The 24,180-nt window shown below is 37.6% G+C and overlaps 1 protein-coding gene across 1 annotated transcript in view; it reads left to right on the top strand.

The window, feature by feature from the left end:
* FGF10 (fibroblast growth factor 10) overlaps window positions 1–16,514 on the top strand; it is a 79,788-nt gene extending 63,274 nt beyond the window's left edge. Inside the window, exons 2-3 of the mRNA XM_006095384.3 lie at window positions 9,525–9,628; window positions 14,030–16,514. Of these exons, the coding sequence (XP_006095446.1) occupies window positions 9,525–9,628; window positions 14,030–14,227 (302 nt within the window). The 3' untranslated portion in view covers window positions 14,228–16,514. The remainder of the gene's footprint in view (window positions 1–9,524; window positions 9,629–14,029) is intronic.
* The last annotated feature ends 7,666 nt before the right edge of the window (window positions 16,515–24,180 follow it).

Here is a 24,180-nt window from a genome sequence, read left to right as displayed (position 1 = left end):
GTAGCAATTTCTTGGCCTGAGCATAGCATTAAGGGGGCCTTATAGACCTGTAATTCCTAGAGTGTCAACACAATTAGTCCTATAGGAATGTCTATAAGATACTTCAAGGAATAGTTGAAGGCACTTAAGTTTCCACCAATACTTCCACACTCTTATTAAGGAGAGGACAATAAAGAGTCTGATAATAATCTCTGAAAAACGGACTATAGACAACAATGTAGTATATTTGTAAACAAATCCCAAGTCCACATATCACAATTATGCAGAGGGTAAAAGTCCCACGTTATCAAAAACAAGCAGGACAAAACCCAGTACTTCTTTGCACATTCTTTACACAATTTTCTTTGATGTTAAGCTGCTACAATTACTTGTGTCTATTCCTGTTTGTGGCTCTGCTTCTCTGCACATGTTTCTGTCAATACTTTTTTATATCAAAGGCCTGCTGTATCTCTGAGTCATAGTTTATAGAACAGTGTGTGGTCCTGGGACCAGCAGAATCATCCCTGCTTGGGAAATTGTTGGAAAGTCAAATGCTCTGGCACCTTCCAGATGATTCTAAAACATGCTCAAGTTTGAGAACCGCTGGTATAAAAGACTGATTAACTTGCCAGCGTTCCTGATTCAGCACAGTAAATACCTGTTCAATATCCACAACTGAGATTCTGTGCAATCCGAAGACTCTGCGAGTATAAGGGACTTTTCCAAGGTGACACAGCTAGTTAAGTAGCAAAGCTGAGATGTAAGACAAGTTCTGCTTATTAGAGCGACCACTTAACTAGCGACCACTTAACTTTCCTCTCATTCACACCCAAGCTCCCCCATAAATTTCATCACATAAAATGTGGCTTTGCTGTTTCCTTTAAAAATCTGTGCATGAGGTTATTTCTTGCTTCATTTTGTGTGTGTGTGTGTGTGTGTGTGAGAGAGAGAGAGAGAGAGAGAGAGAGAGAGAGAGAGAAAGAGAGAGAGAGAGAGAGATGGGGGGAGGAGGGAGAGACAAACAGACATGGGGCAGCAGAGTGGCAGAAATGAAACAGGGAAATATGTAGGCAATACAAAAATTACTTAGGTACATTTTGACACTTTTCCTAGACAGTTAAGCTAGATCTAGATGAAGTTTTTGAAATTGTTGAGTCAAGCATATAGGCAATCCTATACAGGTTTAAAGTGTGTGGGGTCCTTAAGCTAAGACAAACATAATTCTGTTACCCCATAGTTCTGTTCCCCCTCATCCAGGTGCTTTCCTTCCCATTCTCGTTTTTCTTTTTGCATGCCCCACTTGTGGAATATTTTACTGGGTACATGCTACCCAGGTATTCGGTGATAGTTTTCTACTCCATAATCTCCATGATCTTTTTTGAGCTAAAATTGAGACAAGTTTTAGAATTTGCCACTGTGCTTAACAATTACATTTGTCAAACCCAAACCCAGCACCACATGCTTATTCAAGAGCCAAAGTAGATTTTGTTCAGACTACTGCAGTGAGGGAGAGAGACTGCAGTATTCACGGAGCTCAACTCCATCTAAGAAAGAGGTGGCTAAAAAATTTAAGGAAGAATAGATAGGGAGCCAAGAAGGGTTATGGGGAATTGAAAAAGGTGGAACAAAAGATACTGACTAGAGGCTGTGTGGAAATGAAAACTTACAGAACCGGGTAATGGAGGATCACTGGCTGTGGTTTGGCAAGGGGGGTTGCCACAATGCACAATTTGCAGTTTGGTATCATTTAATTTTCTCAAGTAGAGCTCAGCATGAGGGTGGGGGTACCTTTAGGGACACAGATGGTTCAGATGGAAGCCAAGCTAAAGTCTGGCCCAGTGTCTAAGCACAACGTTCAGGAAGGTCCTTTGTATGCTGTGTGTTTGGGAGGTAGGAGTCCAACAGCTCACATAATTGTTTTGAGGCTACATTTAATTTAGTTCTGTGTTGCATTAAAGAAAGGTGAAAACATCTGTTATTTGAAATATGTCTAACTATTATGATGGAAATTATTTAGATATTGAAAACTATATATTTATCTGGCCATGATCATATAAGCCCAGAATCTATTGGACTTCCTAAATCTAAAGTAGAGTTTTACTATCAAGAACCATGAGTGGAATCATGTTTTTAACAAATTCAAGGGTGTCAATGGATTAACTACCAGCTGAAAAAATAACTGTTGTTTAATTTTTTCAATACCAGTATTTATGAAGCAAATTTACACCCTATTTAATCATTTGCAAATTATCTATTATTATTTTTTACAACAGGAAAAATTACTACATTTGTTTTATCATAGACATGAAAGATAAAATTAATACAGCTAGACATAAAGCTAAATATTTTTATGTTTCCCCTGGAATTTAACATCACATTTGCATAGATGTCCACTCTTAGAATATATCCAAGAACCTATAAAAAAGAAATATTAGGGTTGCTACAAAAAACCTCATGTCCTGTATTCAGAAAAGAATATTACCAAAATTTTCCCATATTTTGACTCAATTTTAACAAGATTACGTATTAATTTATCAGCTCCTGAGAGCATTCTACTTTCATAGCAAAGTCATCAGACCTAATTTTTTTAAATTTTGTTTTATTGCTTAAAGTATTACAAAGAGTATTACATATGTCTCCTTCCCCCCGCCCCCTTGACATTCCCCCGGCCTTCCCTACCCCCCAGTATCTTATGTCCATTGGTTATGCTTATATGCATGCATACAACATCAGACCTAATTTTGATAATGACCCTGAGCCATCAAGAAAAGCAGTGAATTTTGATTATCATCTCTACATATGAACAAAGAAATGAGTGAACTTTGTTAAAAATAACTTGGAACTCAAATTTAAAGTCTAAGAGCTATAATATTTTAGTTACCTAGAAAATTAAACTACGTAAAAGTTAATTCCTTTGTGTTGACAAAACTATATGTTTCTCTAAAATACTTTTGAAATCTAAAAATCAAGTGTTTGCTATAATAAGGAGAAAAGTATTTAAAAAGGTAAAACTCTATCATTGCTTTTGTCATATTGCTATCTTCAAGTTTATTTAACAAAGCCTTCAATGTACTGGAAAGAGAATGGGCTTTGGATCCAAACACCAAATCTATACTATGTAGTGAGTATGTGTTCACCAATTCACTCAGCTTCTCCAAGGCTCAGTGTCAACATTTTAAGAACATAATATTTACCTGGTATCATTTGTGACTGTTAAATGAGACATGAAAGCACTTGACACATGAGAGCCGCTCTGAGCCAGTTCTTGATTTTTGTGCTACTACTGTCATTAAAATCAATTTACTCCAAATAGGGCTTTTTAAAAAATATACTTTTATTGGTTTCAGAGAGGAAGGGAGAGGGAGAGATAGAAACATCAGTGATGAGAGACATCAATCAGCCACCTCCTGCACGCCCCCTATTGGGGATCAAGCCTGCAGCTCGATATGTGCCCTGACCAGGAATTGAACCTTGACCTCCTGATTCATAGGTCAGCACTCATCCACTGAGCCACTAGGGCTAGGCCAAATGGTGCTTTCTTAACTGAGAATGTTGCCTTGACTAGAGACCTCACACCCTAGATGGCCTTTCTGATCCATGTTTGAGAAACTTTTCCTCACAATTCTAATAACAAATAGTTGCAGAGCCATACATCTATTATTTAGAAATTTTAAAGAAATTTCAGATTATAAGAATTTCCCTAGAAATAAATTTTAAATATTTATACTTTGTAATTCATTGACTTTTCCTTTGACGCATACAACATTTTGACATTTCCTTTTACTTTCAGTTTCATTTTAATTGGATGTGGAGATATTAATGCATCTCAAGGTTTTACAAATATGATTCTAGTGACAAAAGAAAAAAGCCTGTATTTAATGAATACCCAGTTTTCCTGTACTCATCCAGTCATTAGGACCACTCATTGATTCATTTATTTATTCAGTAAATATATATGAAGACATATTATGAACTATGCACTGTTTTTAAATAAATAACCAAAGACCACTGCAATTGTTGTGGTTCAAAGTGATAAGACCCACAGTGATCCTGAAGGAAGATCACATTTGGAGCCATGTAGCCCCACACTCTTGGGTTTGGCCACACAATCTCTGAGGTATATAGTGTAAATGAGACAGCAAGCTCAAGGAGCTCGATGGGTTTTTCTATATTAGAATATAACCAACCTTTTTAGGACAGAGAGAGAGAGAGAGAGAGAGAGAGAGAGAGAGAGAGATTTGAGAGATTTAATTTAGAGATGTTAGGATTTGAGTATTACATTTTACTAACCATGATATATTTCAGCACATTGACTAAAACTATCAGACTATATAGCATTATAATCTATTTTGAGTTAAAATGCTTAGAGAAAAATAACAGACGTGACTGATGCTGAATTCGTGAGGTTCTGACATTTATTGAGCTGCTTCCAAGTTTCACAACTGATTTTTTGAACAGTAGATTCCTCACCCAGGAAAGCACCACTGTTAGTCAACAAAGTAGAGCCCTCACTTTTACGGAGAGTGGCCCCACTAAGTGCAGTTGGTGGTAAAGCCAACTGTGGTTCATGCACATGCTGAGCTCTCTTCCCTCCTTGTGCCTGTTTTTACTCATTTACTTTTCTCTGCCCAGAATATTCCCCTCAACTTTAGAAATCCCCACCTATTAAAATCCTACTCCTGAAAGGCTCACTTCAAACACCAACACCTTTTCTAGGATGACTTCTTTACTACTTAAAGCCATAACAGCATAACAGCACATTTTTCCCTCTGATATAACACTTAATATATTTTTGTATTGCAATTACTTTAGTTTTTTGTGTCATTATCCTACTCAGCTTTAAAACTCCTTGAATGTAAAGACTGTGTGTTGTTTGTCTTTGTCCCCTCCAGAGTGAGAGCCAACACAAACCCTGCACATCTGTACTTAATACCTGTTAGCAGAATCATCTTTAGGATTCCTTCTTCTATTCATATTCTGTTTATCTAAAAAAGATCAATAGGACTTTGCATTTATTGTTTACATCTACCTTCCCCATCTTTCCATTTTATTGAAGTTTTGTCTTTTACTTTCTCCTGTTGTGTCCATGAAAAAAATATTTAAGGAGAAAGTTACTATTCAGTACAATAGCTTGCTTATTCTAATAACCCAAATCATCTTGGTTCAATGATTTGCTGGGGATAAAATGGGTCAGATGTTACTCTCCTAGAAATGAAAATCATAAACTAGGAAAGATACTTGTGAATGGCCACCTCCTTAGATTTATTACTCAAGCATTCATCAAAACATAGCATGCCCTGCAATTTCAAAGAAAAGATGACTTACATGAAAATTACAACTATTAGGTTATTTCCATTTGGAACAGTTTACAAAATGCTCCCCATTACTATAGTGATGATGCATCATTAGGTATAATTTGCTCATTAATAGGAGTAATTGATGTCACAATCACTTTGTAATGTTGATTATCAAGCTTTACTGTTTAGGATTTCAAATATAATTCAGAATAAACTTTACAGATTGCTATTATTTACTAAAAGGGATTTGCTAAATGTTGGCTTTTTCTAATATGTTCTTTAAAAAGATATATATTTTTAGGTAAAATATTCCTGTTTGCCTAAATTCCATACAAGATTCTTGATAACTTAAGTCTGACTTAACTTCCTAACCTCACTTCTTACAACTTCCTGCCTTATTCCTTTTACTCTAATTGGTAAATAAAACTTATAATTTTGTTTCTGAAAACACCATATTGTTCGCCATAATGTTTTTGCTTATCTTCTCCTTTTCCTCGGTTATCTCTTACTCAGTTCAGGTCTCATTTCCCATGGTTGGTCTACCTTGGAACCTTAGCCAATATGAACTGCCTTCATCTTTGCCTCCCTTGTCTTCCATTTAAGTACTCACTATCACTTCATATGTTTTATTGGAATTCTCTCTGCATTTGTCTTATATTCCCAATAAAACACAGACTTTGCAAGAGGAGAGCCATACTTGACTTTTTATCATTTCCCAAAAGGGTGCCCTTCTCCTCATAGGTCTTCTTATGTATGAAACTGTTCAAAAGCCCTTAAACTGATTTACAATACCACCTGTCATATTCATCTTTTGAGAGATAGCAAAACTGATGTGGTTACAACTTAATATAAATGACAGAATTTCACTATAAGAATGTCTAAATTTACAAAATATCTAAATATACAGGAAATATAATTTATGTTTCTTTCTATTGATGATATAATTTTCAGGTGCTAGTTTCTTTTAGTGACAAAACAGTACTTTTTATAAGTTTAATTTTGAGATAACTGTAGATTCACATCAGTTGTGAGAAATACAGAGAGATTCTGTATGCTGTTCCCTTAATTTCTCCAAGGAAGCTGTCCTTCAGTTGGCATTTAAGTTTACATCAAGGTATACACATAGAGAGCTATAAGTTATTACTCTAAAAATTGTCAAACAAAATTCTAGTGCTCTTTTCCAAAAATACTTGTATAGGCAAACTGGATCATGCTCACCAAAGAACAGAGAACACTGGAGAGATTCTTTATGAAAAATAGAGAAGTCTTCTGGACTTGAGGAGTTTCTCAGAAAATCACTCTCACATTCAAAGATATTTATAACAAAGGCAGTCATTGTCCATCACCCACAAGATTATCAAATTATGACTTACTAACATATGATGTATCCAAAAAATTATTTTCAGAATTTGAATGAACCTTACATCACCTACGTCTTCCCTCTTTCTATTTTGAAATATATAGAACCTTTCCAGGCGAGCTTTAACTAGTCATAGAGTGGGATAAGAGGTGAATCGATTGATGAATTTCTTGAATATTGAGTTCCTATTTTGTGCAAAGCAGAATGAAACCCACAGATTTCCAAGCTAAATATGCTCTACCATGTGCAATACACTCTCAAAAATAATCAGTCAAGGATTTAGTAATATTTACATCACAACACGTTTCCTCTTCCCAACTTAGTCTGTTATTATAGTTTAATCCCACTACTTCTCATTCACCTTAAAAAGTTTTTGCTAAGCCCTGACCGGCTTGGCTCAGTGGGTAGAGTGTCAGTCTGCGGACTGAAAGGTCCTAGGTTCGATTCTGGTCAAGGGCATGTACCTTCGTTGTGGGCACATCCCCAGTAGGGGGTGGGCAGGAGGCAGCTGATCGATGTTTCTCTCTCATCGATGTTTCTAACTCTCTATTCCTCTCTGTAAAAAATCAATAAAAAATATTTAAAAAAAAATTTTTTTGCTAAAATCATCCTTCATTACTTTTCATTCTAACAGTTTCCAGTTACAAAATCATACATACATAGGGAACACCTTGCAATTTACTGGCAGTGCTTACTTGCCTCTTGAACAGGCAAAGTAAATAGCAGCCTAAATATTTTGCCCAAGATTCCTAGCATCTGCCTTGCTCCATATCTTCTGCTTATGACATAAAGTCCATTAGATTTCTTTTTTTTAAAATCAGACACTGTCCTCTGTGGTATTCCTGTTAAACACTATTATCTTGATGAGTCATTTTGTCAGATGGTTTTCCAACAGGATTCCTGAAACAGGAAAGAGTGGGGAGATATGATATAGAGGCAAAATAGTCAGAGATTCTGAGTAAGATATTCTAAAAGCCAAGGTTCAAATGTTGGATACATCATTCCTGGCCTGTGTTGTTTAATGACCTTACATGTGAGTTATGTAACCTCAGTATCCTCCATTTTTTTCATCTGCAACTCAAAATAGCAATATCTCCTTATAGGATTGTTATGAGAACTAAAGAAATAAACTGCAAAAAAAGTATGTCTTACAATATGTAAATGAATGTGTGTGTGGGAGTTCATACCTTGAAGGCAACAACCAGCGTAAAGAAAATGGATGTTAAAAGTCTCCTTCACCTTTCATCATCTTTCCTTAGTTTGAGTTTGTCAATAAAAATCGATCTTACTCTATTAATGAGAGAATGCCGTGTCAGGCCAGACACTTCCTTTAGGATACCTCGACAGAATGGTCCCTGGCATGTAGTTCTGGCACAAGTCTCTCTGGTTATGCCAACTTTGCCTGGGGGAATGCAAGCATGTCTATTGACCTCCACATGGCTCATCAACGTGTGAAAGAAAGGGAGCCATTCATGTCTTGAAAACAAGCCACTCTTTCCCATTGGGAAGAGTATAAATACACAGTGTGTCAATGACATTCAGGATGGTGTCACTTATGCTAGGTAATATGTGATGAATAATAACATATGATCAACTTCCAGATTGTATGGGCTAAGTCCGTAGGAATTTGTGGGTTCTGTTCAGGAAGAAGTTCCAAAATCTAGAACTCTTAGAGGAAAACTTCCTCTAATAATAATTAAGAAGTCACTAAGCTCTAAACAAGTTTTAATTATTTAATATGTATCTCTGATTTAATCCTCACAACAAGAATATGAGGGAGCTGCTCTTATGTTGCCCATTTTACAAATGAAATTGAGATGCCAGGCAGTTCAGTGATGTCTGCTACAGTCATTGACCAGTAAATGCGAAGCCGGGATTCAGACCCCGCCACTCTGGGTCCAGAGGCATTTGATCATCACAGTGCAGCTTCCTACCCTGAGAAAGCTTTCCCAAGAGTCATAAAATAAGAAGTAAGTAGTGAGTACCCAAGGCCTACTTAACCTAAAATAGGTGGGCATTTTGAGTAGAATATCAAATGCCTTTTCTCTCGTTACCTAGAAACTTTTCAGAGAAAAGTATCTCTAGATGCACCAATCGAAACTTGTGTATTAGGGGATAAGGTCTCTTGTCTATCAGTTACTAATTCCCTTAGTTTTTCATTCTTTCCAGAAAACAAAACAAGACAAAACAAAAACAAACAATGAAAAAAACAACAACTGAAAACTTAATTTTTCCATTCTTTCCAGAAAAATAAAGAAAACTTTAAAAAATGCCGATGGATTTCCTCCCAAACCAGAGTAGTGACCCTGCTATGTTAAAGATAATGTGGGTGTGGGATTAGTCACTCTGTACCTCAAAATGTCAACACATTTACCGAAAATCAATTTATCAGTTAAATGTAGGCAAAAGATTTAGTTTATCTAAGTGTCCTACAAAGAAGAAATAGTTTACCACTGTTTTTACAGATTGAGGCAAATCTGACATATTACTGACATATGCTACAGATTTAATTTAATACCATAATACAGATGTGCGCTCTGATAAGTTTTTGTGAAATCTAGACTAAGATGAGTAGAGTTGTTTCAATATTTATGGGGTTGAAAATGCAGAGTTAGCAAAGGAAGCATTTTAATTAAAACAATATTTCCCCATATTCTCAGAGTAAAATACAGGGGAATTCTTTTAAAGAACTACTACCTGTTTTTATATAGCTTCTGGGTTTTCAGGCACATTTAAAGAAGCTGGCATTTTATTTCCAAGTTTTAAAAGAAATATTTTTGTTTTAGAACCATCAAAAATAAACTCAGTCATTTCTTCTCATTTTTCTTCCTCTCAACTGAATTTATGTGACTCCTTTAAGTGTAGCCTTTTGTAATTGTATGTTTCAGGTATCCTGAAGATAACTTCAGTTGAAATCGGAGTTGTTGCAGTCAAAGCCATTAACAGCAACTATTATTTAGCCATGAACAAGAGGGGGAAACTCTATGGCTCAGTAAGTATTCTGCTTTCATTTTCAAAATTCACTGCAGTAAATTACTACCACAGTTTTGGACTGTTTCCCGAAGACATGGAATAGCTTTGTTATCGTTCCATTGCTAGTAAATAGAGCCACAGTGGGCTGCTCAGCACAGTTTCAAGGGCTGGCAGGGTAGCTCTTCCAACTCTATAATCTCCTCTGTTGTTCGCCCATTAGCCTACCACACAGGCTGATGCTGGCGTCCGTCAGTCAATGTTCTGGATTGCTCACCAGTCAGACTCTCACGGAAGCATCTGGTCAAACTGGCATGGGCACTGCAGACAACTTAGAAAGGATCACTGAAAACAACAATCTTGAGTAGAAAACCGTATAATGTGTCTGTGTTAGAGCTGAAGATGGAACAGAGACTTGGGTGTTTTGTATTCTGTTAAAATCTGAAATGGGGAGACATATCAAAAAATGTATCATTTTGTGTGCCATGCAATCAACTCCAGAATTTTATCTACCCAGACAATAGTGATTAACTCCATTAAGGAGCTGGTATCCAGCCGGTGCTTTGGTTACATACATCCCTGTGTTCCATAGCCAGAATCAGGAAATATCACTTTAAAACGTGTCAATAAACTTCTTTTGTTGATGAACATCAGGATGGGAGTGCCAGTAGCTCTCAAACTTGAGCATGTGTTCAAATCACTGGGCTTATGAAAACACACTCCCAGATTTTCTGATTTAGTACATCTAGGTAGGATCTAAGAATTTGCCCTTCTAACAAGGTCCTGGGTGTTCCTGCTGCTACTGGTTTGGGAACCACAATTTGAGAATCATTGGAACTTGATTCCATAATTGGTCTGGGTATAGAACAGCCTTGTATTTCATTCCTATCAGGTCCACTTATAACTGGAGAGTCAGACATACGTTGGGTCGGTACCTTTGGCTGGGGTGGGGGGAGTCAGAGAAATTTTAGTTGAAAATTTCCAATATATGTTGCTCTACTAATGAGCCTAGAAGAGTAATAGAGTATTTTAGAAAGTGACTCTATTTAGAGGTTCACAACATACTCATCTTTGAGGCATTTTTTCTTCTTTTTTTTTCAATGAATGTGCCCAGGTCTCTCCTAAATCTACTATCACCAGATTTACTGGGTGAGAGGACCAAGTGTATGTATATTCTTTAAAGAGCTACTGATACGCACACTCAGCCAAAACCAATGCTTTAAAGTAAAGCCAGCTAATATGAGTTTAGATTGAGGGAGAAAATGTAAAATAATGTAATTGCAATAAAAGATTGAAATAATTTTTAATTGATAAAGTATACTTCTTTAAAAAGGTGACATCAAGGAGAAATGAGGAACTTGCAAATTAACTATGTCATAGAAGTATTAAATACTTGGTCTCTCATTGCCCCACATTTTTTTCTATCCCGACACAGCTCATGTGCTGTGCCTATGTTTCTTTCTGAGCTCTGAGGTCTATGAATTCATTCATTCTATCTCTATCTGAAATAGGTGTCCCATGCTTTCTATCACAGCACCCTTTTTAGTGACCTGCAATGGCTCTTATCATATATTTCTCTCATTAATGTATTTTTATTGATTTCAGAGAGAAAGGGAGAGAGAGAGAAAGAGAGAAATACCAGTGATGAGAGAGAGTCATTGATTGGCTGCCTCCTACATGCCCCACACTGGGGATTGAGCCCGCAACCCAGGCATGTAGCCTGACTGGGAATTGAGCCATGACCTCTTGGTTCATAGGTCAATGCTCAACCACTGAGCCACACCAGCTAGGCCAGGGGTGGGTAAACTTTTTGACTCGAGGGCCACAATGGGTTCTTAAACTGGACCGGAGGGCTGGAACAAAAGCATGGATGGAGTGTTTGTGTGAACTAATATAAATTCAAAGTAAACATCATTACATAAAAGGGTACGGTCTTTTTTTTTTTTTTTTTTTTTTAGTTTTATTCATTTCAAACGGGCCGGATCCGGCCCGCGGGCTGTAGTTTGCCCACAGCTGGGCTAGGCACATTAATGTGTTTTTGTTGACTGTCTTCTCCTAGTAGATTGTGAACTTTAAGAGGTCAGAGTCTGCTTTGTTCTCTACTATTTCCTCAGCACTTAGAACCATGCAGTCCACTGAGCTGTGTAATGCGTAAACCTAACTACCTCTCCAGTGAGCTCAGCTCATTACAATATAGGCTCTCCACTTCCAGCCAGTTTCAAAGAGAAACCCATTCTCTAACCATAGTGCATCATCTTGTGATTTGGCATTATCATTAGGAAGAGTGAAAAATGATGATTTGTTTAAATTAAATGAAAAATCTCCTCAAATTGGATGTCCTGTTCAGGATGGACAGGTCTGGGAACTTTGCTTCTAAAGGGTATGCCATCAAAATTCGTGAGCACACACCTAATATAATTCTGTATGTCAGGAGACAACCCTTATAATTTCCTGTCTTCATTTTTATTTTATTTTATAAGCTTTCTTAAAAATATCAGTTAGGCATCCAGAATCATTGATTAATCCAGCTCCATATTCTATTCTTTTGCATAGTTTCCTCCATTTCCTTGTGGGAAAAACTATACCTCTTATGTTTTCATTATTCATTTTTTGAATAATGCATCTATTGTGTTATTAGTTTTCTCTTGATTGACAGAATTAAGAGAATAAATTATAAAACTGAATTTAAACAGAAGAAGCCTTCAAAGGGCCTGATGTAAGGACCAAAGAAATGTACCTGGTATCCTAAAGAAATTCAAAACCTTTTTCTAAACTAAGACTCTACTTTGAGATCTTGCTCTAGCCTAGATTAAAAAACAAAACAAAACACGTTAACACTTACGATTTACCTAAATGCTATAAACAATAGATTCCTAGGGCCTCCTGTGGAGACTCTGATACAGCATGTGAGCTATGGTCTAAATATTTAAAAAAGTCTGAGATGAGGGGTCTGCTACAGGTGTACCTCACTTTAAGAAGCATTGTTGTATAAATTTTTTCTATACAACTCTGTTTCAAATATAAAATTATCTAAAATTTTCTCTATCCTCCCAGTGTCTAAACTGCACCCTGTTTAATGAAATGAATGTAATTATTCATGTAAAAAAATCATATCTGCTTTGAAAACCACATTTAAATATTACTTTATAGAAGAGAAGCACATAGGATAAATTAATTCCAGGTAACAAAGCTTAAACTAATCACATTAACATAAACTATACCTGTTTATGATGATTCTGCTAATGTTCACAATTATGATTTAACCCACATAAACCTGGATATTTAAGTATATACATGTTCAAGAATTATAAATTAAGTAGAAATTTCAAAAAGTACTGAGGTGAGAGAAACTATTTGAACTGACCAGTAGACCCGTCAACTGAGAGATGCCTACAATGCCATTGGTTTAGATGGAGAATGTAGAACTAGAAGAGCAAAAGTCCCAAGTTTTAACTTCTTGACTGTGTTAGTTTGGGTATAAGGAAAGAAGGACATTTTTGAAGCCAGAGTCTAGAAATTAGTGAGGCACCTCCCCTTCATTATTAACTCCAGAGTGAGATCCTGGATTTATGGAATGAATAAGACATCAATCCTTGTCCCAAAAGATCCCCCTAAAAACACATGGTCACTTGAAACAAAGCCAAAGCACTATAGCTATAGAGTGGAATTTCCCAAGATCAAAGTCTTCAGGGTTATACAACATTGCCAGTGCTAGTCACCATATTTATAATTTCTTTGATATGGTAATTCACAAAGAAAGGCCTTCCCCCTCCTACTTTTCCATCATTCCTAGATCTCAGAATAAAACCTATCAAAATTCCAAATTATGGACAATTGTAATTTTACAAAAGTGAGAAATCTGGTGTTTAGAAGAGAGAAAAACACTCATTTCTCTCCGGGCCGCATGGTTATCTAGAAATATTAATCCGCTTTCTCATCAATGTGGGTGTGTTTATTGTGGATTTATAAGTAGATAAAGTTTAAACACTTGAAAAACCTACCTTTTTCTTATAATTCAATTTTACCCATGAGGCACCCTAGTCATTACTCTGGGGGCGGGGGGGTTGATAACACTATTTTTGATCATTGACTCATCACAAATATTGTTAGTGGAATGTTTCATCATTCTAGGTACTTAAACCACATCATATTCAAGGCATGCCAGCTTTGTAAAAGGGCCTCAGTATGAGTCTATGATGATCAATTAAAGTAAATAACCTGTCTTCACACATAGCATCTGCTTTGTAGTTATGAGTTATTAGTTTTACCCTCTGCTGTTGAATTTGTGTTATTAAGTGCACACCTTGCATACAAATGTCAACAGCACACAAACCCCAGAACTGGGGTTCTACAGCTGGCTCCAGTCCAATGGAACCAAGTATCATTAACATAAGAATAAGAGATTTTGGTTTTTACTTTGCAGAAAGAATTCAACAATGACTGTAAGCTGAAGGAGAGGATAGAGGAAAATGGATACAACACCTATGCATCCTTCAACTGGCAGCACAATGGGAGACAGATGTACGTGGCCTTGAATGGAAAAGGAGCTCCCAGGAGAGGACAGAAAACTCGAAGGAAAAACACCTCCGCTCATTTCCTCCCAATGGTGGTGCACTCATAGGAGCAGCCAGGGCTTGTGGGTGCAGTGGAACCAAAGGCTCTTTGGCCAGGAAGAGTGGGTATTCTTCATGAACACAGTAGCTCAAAAGGCAAAGACGCATGGCAGGCGTCTGCTTGCTTGAAAGAAAGGAAGTCTTTAAAGGCTTTTGTACACACTGCTGATGTATGATGTTCCTTTCATTAGTTCTGTGTCATGCCTTATAATCCAGATAGAGGCGGATCAAATGGAATAGAAGTTACTCCGAAACGAACAACATTGTGGCTGGGTTTCTTGGTTAAGTTTTTGTTTATGTTTGTTTTTGTTTGTTTTTTTTTTAACCTCTGAGATAGAACTTAAAGGACATGGAACAATCTGTTGAATGATCTTCAGAAAAGTTATTTATGGAATATGAACTCATGTCAAAGACTTTCGTGGCTCATTCCAGCCGAGTGATTCAATGAGCAGTAAGACACGCAAGCATTTACTGGAAAGCACTTGGGTCATGTTCTGTGCACAACCAAAGGAGCTTTGGGCGTGGCATCGTGGAGCATTGGATAGGATTAAAAGATGTACACATGTTAGTGTAAAACTGTTCTAACCAAGCAAATAGTATGGTATGCTTGTGCATTCTGCCTTCATCCCTTTCTATTTCCTTCTAAGTTATTTATTTAATAGGATGTTAAATATCTTTCGGGGTTTTAAAGAGTGTCCTCAGCAGCTGCCCTCTGACTGGCCTTTGCTTTTTCTTCAGCACACCACAGGCACGTTCACGACAAAGTGATTTCAGAACTTGGCAAACACTTCAAGAGTAGGAGATGACATTGTGAGTGCCCGGGGGCGATCCGTTGACTTAGTCTGCACTTCTGCAATGAGAACTGTCAACCTCCCACACGACAGTGCTGGGGGCATGGCTTGAGTGACAGATGTCTGCCATCATTTAAAAACATGTATCACTGCTAAGGCTTTCTTTCCTAAGAAACAGACCAGAAGGCTAAATGTTTCCCTTCCAATACATCCATGGGTCTCCAGGAATATATAAAAGCAGGAAAATTGGTTGTTAAATACACCTTAGTAGCCTAGCCTCATTTTTTACTAACGATTGTCTGCCACCTGTAGCAGTGGTAGGTGACGACGAGGCTGTCTTCGTATGTAAGTACCCTTTATAAGTCCCCCTTGTGCATCTCCCTCAAAGGCACTCTCGAGGAATTTGGTACGAAGTGCAACTCTCCCAGGGCCTTAATCTGAGCAAAGATATCCTGGTATATGTGTAACCATATGCTGAACAACCTGTTCAAGCTGTATGATCTAGTCTCTACAAAACCAAATAAAACATCTTTTCTGTAAATTCAAAGAGCTTTGGAAGGTTCCATAATGTAACCATATCGAAATTCATTCTGTTAGAGCAGGTATAGAAAACAGGACGTAAGAGTGTACCGGTCAACACACATTGTACTCCACTAAATAAATACTTAAGCCTTATTTGCAGTGTCTGTAGTGATTTTAAAAATGTAGAAAAAGACTATTTGTTCTAACTATTTCAAGTGATATATATATATGAGTATATTGATGCTGCAATTTTACCTTCATACTTCTTGTTTTAAAAAGGCCTGTTTATTGTTTGGACATGGTATTTTGGTACAAGAAAAAGACTCACTAAATGTGTCTCTTTACTAAAGTTTAACTTCTAGAAAGGCTGGTGTTTTGTGACTTTTTCTTATACCTTAATTGTGTCAATGTTTAACCAGCACTTCCAGTTAATCTGTTATTTAACAATTAGCTTTATTAAGAAACTTTCCCATAAAGTAATCCTATAAAAGATCTCATTTTTTCTCATTTTTTTAAAAAAAGTTGGTATTTCAAAAGAAATGCATTTGAGACAGTGAATAGGCTTATGGCTAACATTGCCTTTCGTGGTACCTGCCTTCCAACTTGCTTTTTAACAAATGAGATACTAAAAAAATGTTTAATCTTTGTGGTTGGAATCTATATGTTAACATTTAATTGGTAACTGAGTCTGCAAGCTGTAGTGTAATGCATTCCTATCAGAACTAGATTATCTTGGTTCTTTTATTTTAAAATAATAATTGCACCTGACATATGAAGATGGACCACCCACAACCCAAATTAAACGTTTGATGAGACAAATACAGTATTAGATGACCACGGTAAGAGCAAATAGGGCACAAACCGGATTCGTGTTTCACACAGCCGTTTAGATTACCAAGGAGACCGTGTAAGCAGTCATCATTATAGTACTCAAAACACTAAAACAGCTTCCAGCAAAATGTATCAAAGCTGGCAGAAGCCACTTTTCTTTCCCCCCCATATCCCCCCGCCGCCCGCGCTCGCGCGCCCACACACACACACACACACACACACACACAAGCACAGAAAGTCAGATAAGGAGAAATGAGATTCTCCTGCATTTAAAAATGGCATGTTTGCTCGATATGGAGACAGAATACTGGCCCCATTTGCAGCTGGATTGTGCTACTGAAGGAAAAGCAGTTCCAGCCCTGAATATTGTATATATTTTAAAAAGCATCATTATTTCAGGAGCTCTGCCTCTATAGGAATCTTGCTCCCCCACACACCCCACCACAATGTCAAGGTACATCAGCCACAAATTCGTGTCCATCGGAGTGCTGGCCCTGGGGAGACTCCTCGTGACAATATAGAATCCCCCCTCCTCCCACCTTCCGAAAGGCTGCACAGTGTATAGCATGTTTCATTTAAGTAAACTAATAAAAATGCTGGGAAAAGAAAATTAAAATAGTGTCCTTGTTTATTTTATTAGCCTAAAACGATACCTGGTAATACAGAGAGAAGCTTGAGTGTGCCTGGCAGGAAGTGGTTAAATGCCCCACAGCCTCCAACAACAACAACAACAGAAAAAACATCACTCAAACATTTGTAAGATTTCTTTAATGTTTTACATGTGTGAGTCAGCTATCCTTCCTCTAATAACAACCAAATGCGTTCGACTTCTCCTGAGTACGCAGGTCCACCTATTTACACAGTGGACCGGGAAGGATGAATTGAAAATAAGGATGGCTTGTGAAACAATGAGACTTTTGGAGAAAAGCCAAGAGGCTGCAAAATCTGATTTCAAGGGCATAGAGTAGGCCCATGAACTTGATTTGAAAAGTAGAGAGAGAAAAGAATTCAACATAATAACTTGGATCCAGGGCCCAAGCAAGGTTACAGACACTATTTAAATTGATAAACATTCATGCTGCACAGATCTAATAATTTTGATGTTGTTAATTCAGGGTTTAGGCCTATTCACAAAAGTAAATTTCATCTTTTCTTTGTCAATGAAGTCCAAACTTTTTGTAAATAAAGATGCCTGTAGGAAGCCATGACATATTTAAGGGAAGATATCCAGTAGAAGTAGCCCATTTACATGCAAATATCACATTCATTAAGAATTCCTGTCTATTTCACTAGATAGGACTTCTGCAACTTAAACTAAGCAGTAAGAAAAAAGAGGGATGTTTGGGAGGAATACTGGAAAGAAAGGGCAGCTCTGTGTTCCACCTGCACTGGACATGAAGCAGCTACGATTTGCTCCCTATGGCTCTCATGTCCTCTGATCTCTGACTGGCTTTATGTTCTCAGCTATTCCTTGCATCCAATTTACTTCCTTCCAACTCCAAAACCCAAGACCTTCTTCTCAAGATCCTACAATGGAAACAGCCTAGGTATGACTTGTATCGGCCAAGTCTAAATAACATACCAACCTCTAGAGCAGTGGTTCTCAACCTTCTGGCCCTTTAAATACAGTTCCTCATGTTGTGACCCAACCATAAAATTATTTTTGTTGCTACTTCATAACTGTAATGTTGCTACTGTTATGAATCGTAATGTAAATATCTGATATGCAGGATGGTCTTAGGCGACCCCTGTGAAAGGGTCATTCGACCACCAAAGGGGTCGCGACCCACAGGTTGAGAACCGCTGCTCTAGAGTCATCTGTATGACAAGGGATGCGGGCATTGTGATGGACCAAGTTTCAGTCACATGACCAGAGTTGCCGAGGTATGGATTTTGCACCCCACACGACAGGAACTAAGGAAAAGCAGTGCACCAAAGGGCAGTGCTGGGCAGGGCAAAAGCAAAAATGGTTCTTAGCTACATCTATTTAAATGAGACTACTGACTTAAACATGCATCTTCTAATCTCGCATTTTTTCACGAATTCTAATTAGCCTTCACCTATTTATTCAAATCAGAGATTTCAAGATCTTATTCTATATTGCAATTTTTAAAAGGGAAAGATTGTATTTGTCTTGTCTTATTTTGTTTTGTTTTAAAGTCAAGAGTAGGGCCCTGACTATAGCCAGGCTCAGTGTAATTCTGCAAACTTTAGAGAATGATCATTGAGATGAATGCAAGTTTTCATGAAATCAAAAGGTGGTCCTCCTACCAAATATTAGCCTATATCGCAACATGACGTAATAAGTCTTTCTTTAAGTTTATCCAAGAGTATGTACTAGTATTTTCAAGTATATCAACATGTAGAATAAAATTTAAAAATGAAATGCCGTTTGTTTTTTTCATTGTAAAATAAAAAAGAAATAAAGTGAAAAAGCCTCCTTTATATCTCTTACTATGTCTTGTGTACAATGGATGAGACAACAAAAAACTTCATAATGTGCATTTTTCTTTTCCTTTGCTGATTTAAAAATAAAACACAAAGATGCCCTTATAAGTGCATATCCACTAAGAACACCTTTGTGAACAATATGCATTTGTTAACATGGAATAATCATGAGCAAACTAAGGAGATCAGAGGCATTGATCTCATTCCTAAGTGGGTAATAGTGAACATTTCCATTTGTCTTTTCCTTGATAGCAGCTAAGGACAAGAGTTCTAGACCCAAAGAGAAAAGTCACATGCCAACCATCTATTCACGTGGCGTGGATTATCTTGCATATTTTATTATCCTCCACAAAAGAGTCTCTGTTCCTGTTTTAATATAGGCCATTGCATCCTCTGGAGATGAGCGCAGCAAATGAAGAATCAAACCATCCTGTGTTCCTCATTACAACTGTAATTGAACATATGCCTTCGTACAACTTCAGCGGTGACCCCCACTGCAGAATCGCCAATTGCAGTCAAGCTCACCGTCCTGAAGTTTGGTTTTAATTACCTTGCACACGTCTTCAGTGCCTAAATGATCGCACAATTTTCTAAATTATTTCGTTATCATTTCTGTGGTCAATTTCAGCTGCTGACAATGCAAATATTCTCAGAGGCCTTCCAAGGAGAGTAAATGAAAATCCATGTTTTATGAGGTGCTAGCAATCAAAAAAGACTGCTTCTTACGGTTAGAGGAAGCATTCGGGTTAGGGGTCATTTATCAATTCAATTCAACATTAAAAATATTTTAACATCTGGCATTTAAACACTAGACTTTTCAATCGCCTTTTTTTTTCAGTGAAGTGATCAATACGCTCTGACATCAATGGTATTTAAGCCATATAAAAATAAATGATACAAGAAAATATGTTTGGGAGGATCTTTCCTACTAAGAAAAAACAAAAGAGAAACACACTGAAAAATGGCATCACAGATAAGGAAACAATATCTTATTTGTTTTCCTGATAAATTGAATATTGGATATAAAGTGTGGTTTTACAATTCAGGGAAAAAGAAGCTAAATAGTATACTTTTTAGTTTCAAGCAGGAAAAAAGAAACTAGTATGTGTGTGTTTTTAAATAGTATTTTTAAGTCAGTATTGGCAACCAATCCTCCTTATCTTCCCCAGGAGAATTCTGCATTCCATCCTCCAAGATCTCCTAAGAAATAGTCAAATCAGCATATTTCAACTGCAACAGTTTATCTTTCTCTTTCTCCTCATTTTTAACTCCAGGTGATATTAACTAGCTATGTGAAAGTTATTTCCTCATTAAACGCACAAGGAAAAGATAGATTTTATTTAGACCAATACCTAATTGAGCTACTTCAAATGAATAAAAGACTCCACAGTAATGTAGGCAGAGATTGTTGGAGGCAATTAATTAATATTGGGTACCTGGAATTATTGTTACAGTCTCCTGGCTATGTTTTTTTTATCATGTTTCTCTCCATATATATAAATATTCCATAGTGATAAAATTCATGGTTTCTGATCATTTAAGTTATTCATTCCTACTATTGGGAAAAAATTAAATACAATATTCAAACATAGGGCCTGTTGTGGGTTGCAGTCCTGACCCCCGTCATTCATGGCAGTTTACACGAGAGAGAGGTAACTGGAGCCACATGGATTTATAATATAACTCCCATCTTTTAGTCTTCATTTCCCAGTATAATTGCAGAATCAACTTTTGAATCCAAATACATTACTGAATTCCTATGATCCTACTGTGTAAAACCACAAGACAGGTGAATAAGGATCCCCTTCTCCCAAAACTTTAGTAAATCCATTTTTTTTATTATACAGTTCTTTTGTAAACAGACATATTTGCCAAACATTCTGTCTTACTTTGTTTATTCCTTCTCTGGTCATTTACCAGTAAAGCAAATAAGATCCAGGATTCCCTATTTGTTACCATATCAGCTTCCCTCTTCTTTTCTACACCAGACAGTTAAACAATCAAGGAGTCGCCAAGCTGGCATGGCTCAATGGTTGAGCGTCGTCCATGAACCAGGAAGTCACAGTTCAATTCTAGATTCGGCCATATGCTTGGGTTGTGGGCTCAATCCCCAGTAGGGGGCATGCAGGAGGCAGTTGATCAATGAGTCTCTCATCATTGATGTTTCTAACTCTCTCTCCCTCTCTCTTCCTCTCTGAAATCAATAAAAAATAAAATAAGCAAGGAGTCAGCAGGCCTTCAACAAAACAAAATTCCTCTGGGGGAACCCCCTGCAAAATCAATGCTGCATGTAACCACAGAAGCATTCAGCCTTCAACATATCTCAGGTTGGTTCTGGGACATAACATAGTTCTTTCACCAGAAACCTTGTTCAAGATTTGTCTCTTATATCAAATGCATTAAATTATCTAAAATGTTGATCTCTATCATTCTAATTTTATATCCTAATTTTATGAATGATAAAATTGAGGTCCATTTTCTTTCCCAGAGCTCTTTGCCAGGTAATGAATGCAGGTCTCCTAATCCCAGAATCACTCTTCACACTCTACCAAAAAAAATAGAACTACACCATGCATAGCCCAATATTTTTCAATTTTTCAGAAATGTAACTCTACAGTTAATGACAGTATTTTATTTTAATGACACATTTCTCTTTATGGATACTTTTCTTGGAAGAATCTATATATATATAGATATATATATATATATCTATATATATATATATATATATATATATATATATAAAAGCCTAATATGCAAATTGGCCCCGTAGGAATTCGACCAGGAGACCGATCGCTCGCTATGATGTGCGCTAACCACCAGGGGGTGATGCAGAATGAAGGAAGGCCCCGGCCAGCAACCAGCAGCCAGGGAAGGGAGGCCCTGGCTGGCAGCTGGAAGGAAGGCCCGGCTGACAGCCAGAAGGCCCCGATCAGCCCTGATCGCTCACCAGGCCTAGGGACCCTACCCATTCATGGATTTCGTGCACCGGGCCTCTAGAAGAATATATTTTTCTACCAGAGAGATCATTTTTAATCCTGGCTCTGCCATGTCTAGTAGTATAAACTTTTGGAAAAGTTACCTCATTTAAAATAAAAATGAATGACTAAAAACTTTGAATATGCCTAACCCTTGGGCAGAAGTAAAGATTGAATGTTATCATGTTTTTTAACTGTTTTGTATAATAACTCAATTCTTCCCTCTTTTTGGTCAATTGTGAATATTTAAAAGGTCTTAATGTGATAAAATAATGACTGAGTCACCTTCAATATCTCTACATTTACTCGAGATGACTTTATTATACAGATTTCAGGTTTAATTTATGTGTTATTTTTCTTCTCCAAAAAACTTTCTCTGACCATTGACTAGAGCATCACTGCATATAAATTCATACTGCTCAGCACTGTGGGTTCTGGGCTTTGGGTCAGCTCAAGAGGAGGGACTTGGTTTCTGAACCTCCTCCCCCCCCCCCCGCCCCGTTCCCCCTCTTCCGGGAGATGGGAGAGCTTTCTGAGGCATCAGGCAAGGGAGGCAGAGATCATGTGAAAAGCACCGCAGCAGGGACACTGCTTTCTTGCTGCAGATATGGAGGTGGCAGTGTCTGTGGGCTGGTAGGTACAATAGTTCCTTGAAAGGGAGGGACACACACTATGAGCATGAGCATTTCTGGCAAAGTTGTGTATGTCTCAGTATAGCAGTGGTTTGTCCATTTATTCAGCTTTTGTTTTTTTACCAACTAATACAAAGCCTCATTTTTCATAAAACGTGGATGTGGTAACTGTCCAACCCACAGGAAATAGAGGGCATGATAAATGGGCAAAGATAGCTTGCACATTCTGCACTGTGTGGCCCTCTTCTAGTGAATCCTTAATCCTTTTACAAAAATGGGGAGAAATGTGCCTACATCTTTGTTTCCAAGAAAGCAATTCAGCTTTTAGAATCTTCTAGAATACTGCCTAAAAATGGGTGGAACATGGCCCAGATCACTTTCTCAGGACCCAGGCACTCATTCCCCAGGTGTTGAAGGCAAGTTGCACACCCCGTTCTCTCCTGCTATGGAATCCACATCCAATGACAGCTCAGTGTCAGGTATAAAAGCCTTGCCCCTTTGCACAAATGGGATAATCCAGTGGGGTCATCCCCTATGGGATCAGCTGAGATATTTGTTGTGACTTCATCTCAGATCCACTTTTCTCCCTCTGCTTAACCCTGCTTCTGCCACCCCTCACAGGTGTCCCAGGAGCTCGCTCCCGTAAACTTCCCCAACGCAATTCTCTATCACAGTCTGTTTCCTCTGGAACTAGATCTAAGACACCTCGTATGTGCTGTTTGCTTGTTTTCAGGGTGGAGACAATTTGACAGAACCATAGCAAACCAGCTACCCCTTCTTCTGAATGATGGTTGCCTCAGTTTTTGCTTAAACAGCATGTGAGTTTAATAAGTCCATGGAGAAGCTTAGGACACACAATACTTCCTGGAACAGACTGATGAGGGAAATGCTTAGGACCAGCCTGGAGAGTGCCAACAGCACGGGAGAGTGAGAATGGGTTCACCAGTCTAGTTCCAGGATATGAACCAAAGGCAACGGGCACTAAGCCAAGTGCCAAAACGAGGCAGAGGCACCATAGCAATTGTCCAAAATCATTCTCTTTTTATTTTATGAAAGAACGAACAGAGAGAACCTGTGCAGACAGTTCGGTTGTGGATCACCTAAAGGTTAGAAAAGTATACTCAGACATTTCAAAGGGAACATTCCTAAATGTTTCCTTAAGGAGGAAAAAAAGTCAGTCTGGATGGTAAATGAGAGATGGGTAGGTATACAAACTTCGCTGGAAGAGAGTTCATTTCAATTTCCCATGAGTCCAAAAACTAAAGAATAATATTCTCAAAACAAAGAAACTCCCAAAGTAGTTCCTCCAAACAGTTTCTGGGACCTAAGTATTTATATTTTATAAAGAAAATCACTGATAATAATTTGCTATTATTTTTTTCCCCAAAGTGCTCTGTTGAAATTCCATTACTGGGAACCTCAAACATCATTACCCAGGACAATTCCCTATTATTATGTTGGAAATGGAACTTAATTTTAGGTTTCCAATTCCAAGTCCCAAGTGGGAACTAAATGTCACAGAACAAAATGTCACGCAATGAGATGGGATACTAAAGTATGTGACAGTAAGCAGATGTTTCCCTAACAATTACCACATAGCAACAGCCAGTCACAAAATGAGGTACAGCACTTCTCACAAGTCAAAGGGCACCCGTGTCGTTATTTAGCATGTGGTATTTGCCAGTTTATATTCTGATGAGCACAGAAATACAGAATAAAACGCAAAGCATGATTATTCCAGGAAACACAGTTTTAAGGA

This window comes from Myotis lucifugus, unplaced genomic scaffold, assembly GCF_000147115.1.
Source record: "Myotis lucifugus unplaced genomic scaffold, Myoluc2.0 scaffold_153, whole genome shotgun sequence".
NCBI classification, from domain to species: domain Eukaryota; kingdom Metazoa; phylum Chordata; class Mammalia; order Chiroptera; family Vespertilionidae; genus Myotis; species Myotis lucifugus.
Note: the sequence above shows the minus strand (reverse complement) of the source record. Positions and strands in the feature narration are given on the sequence as shown.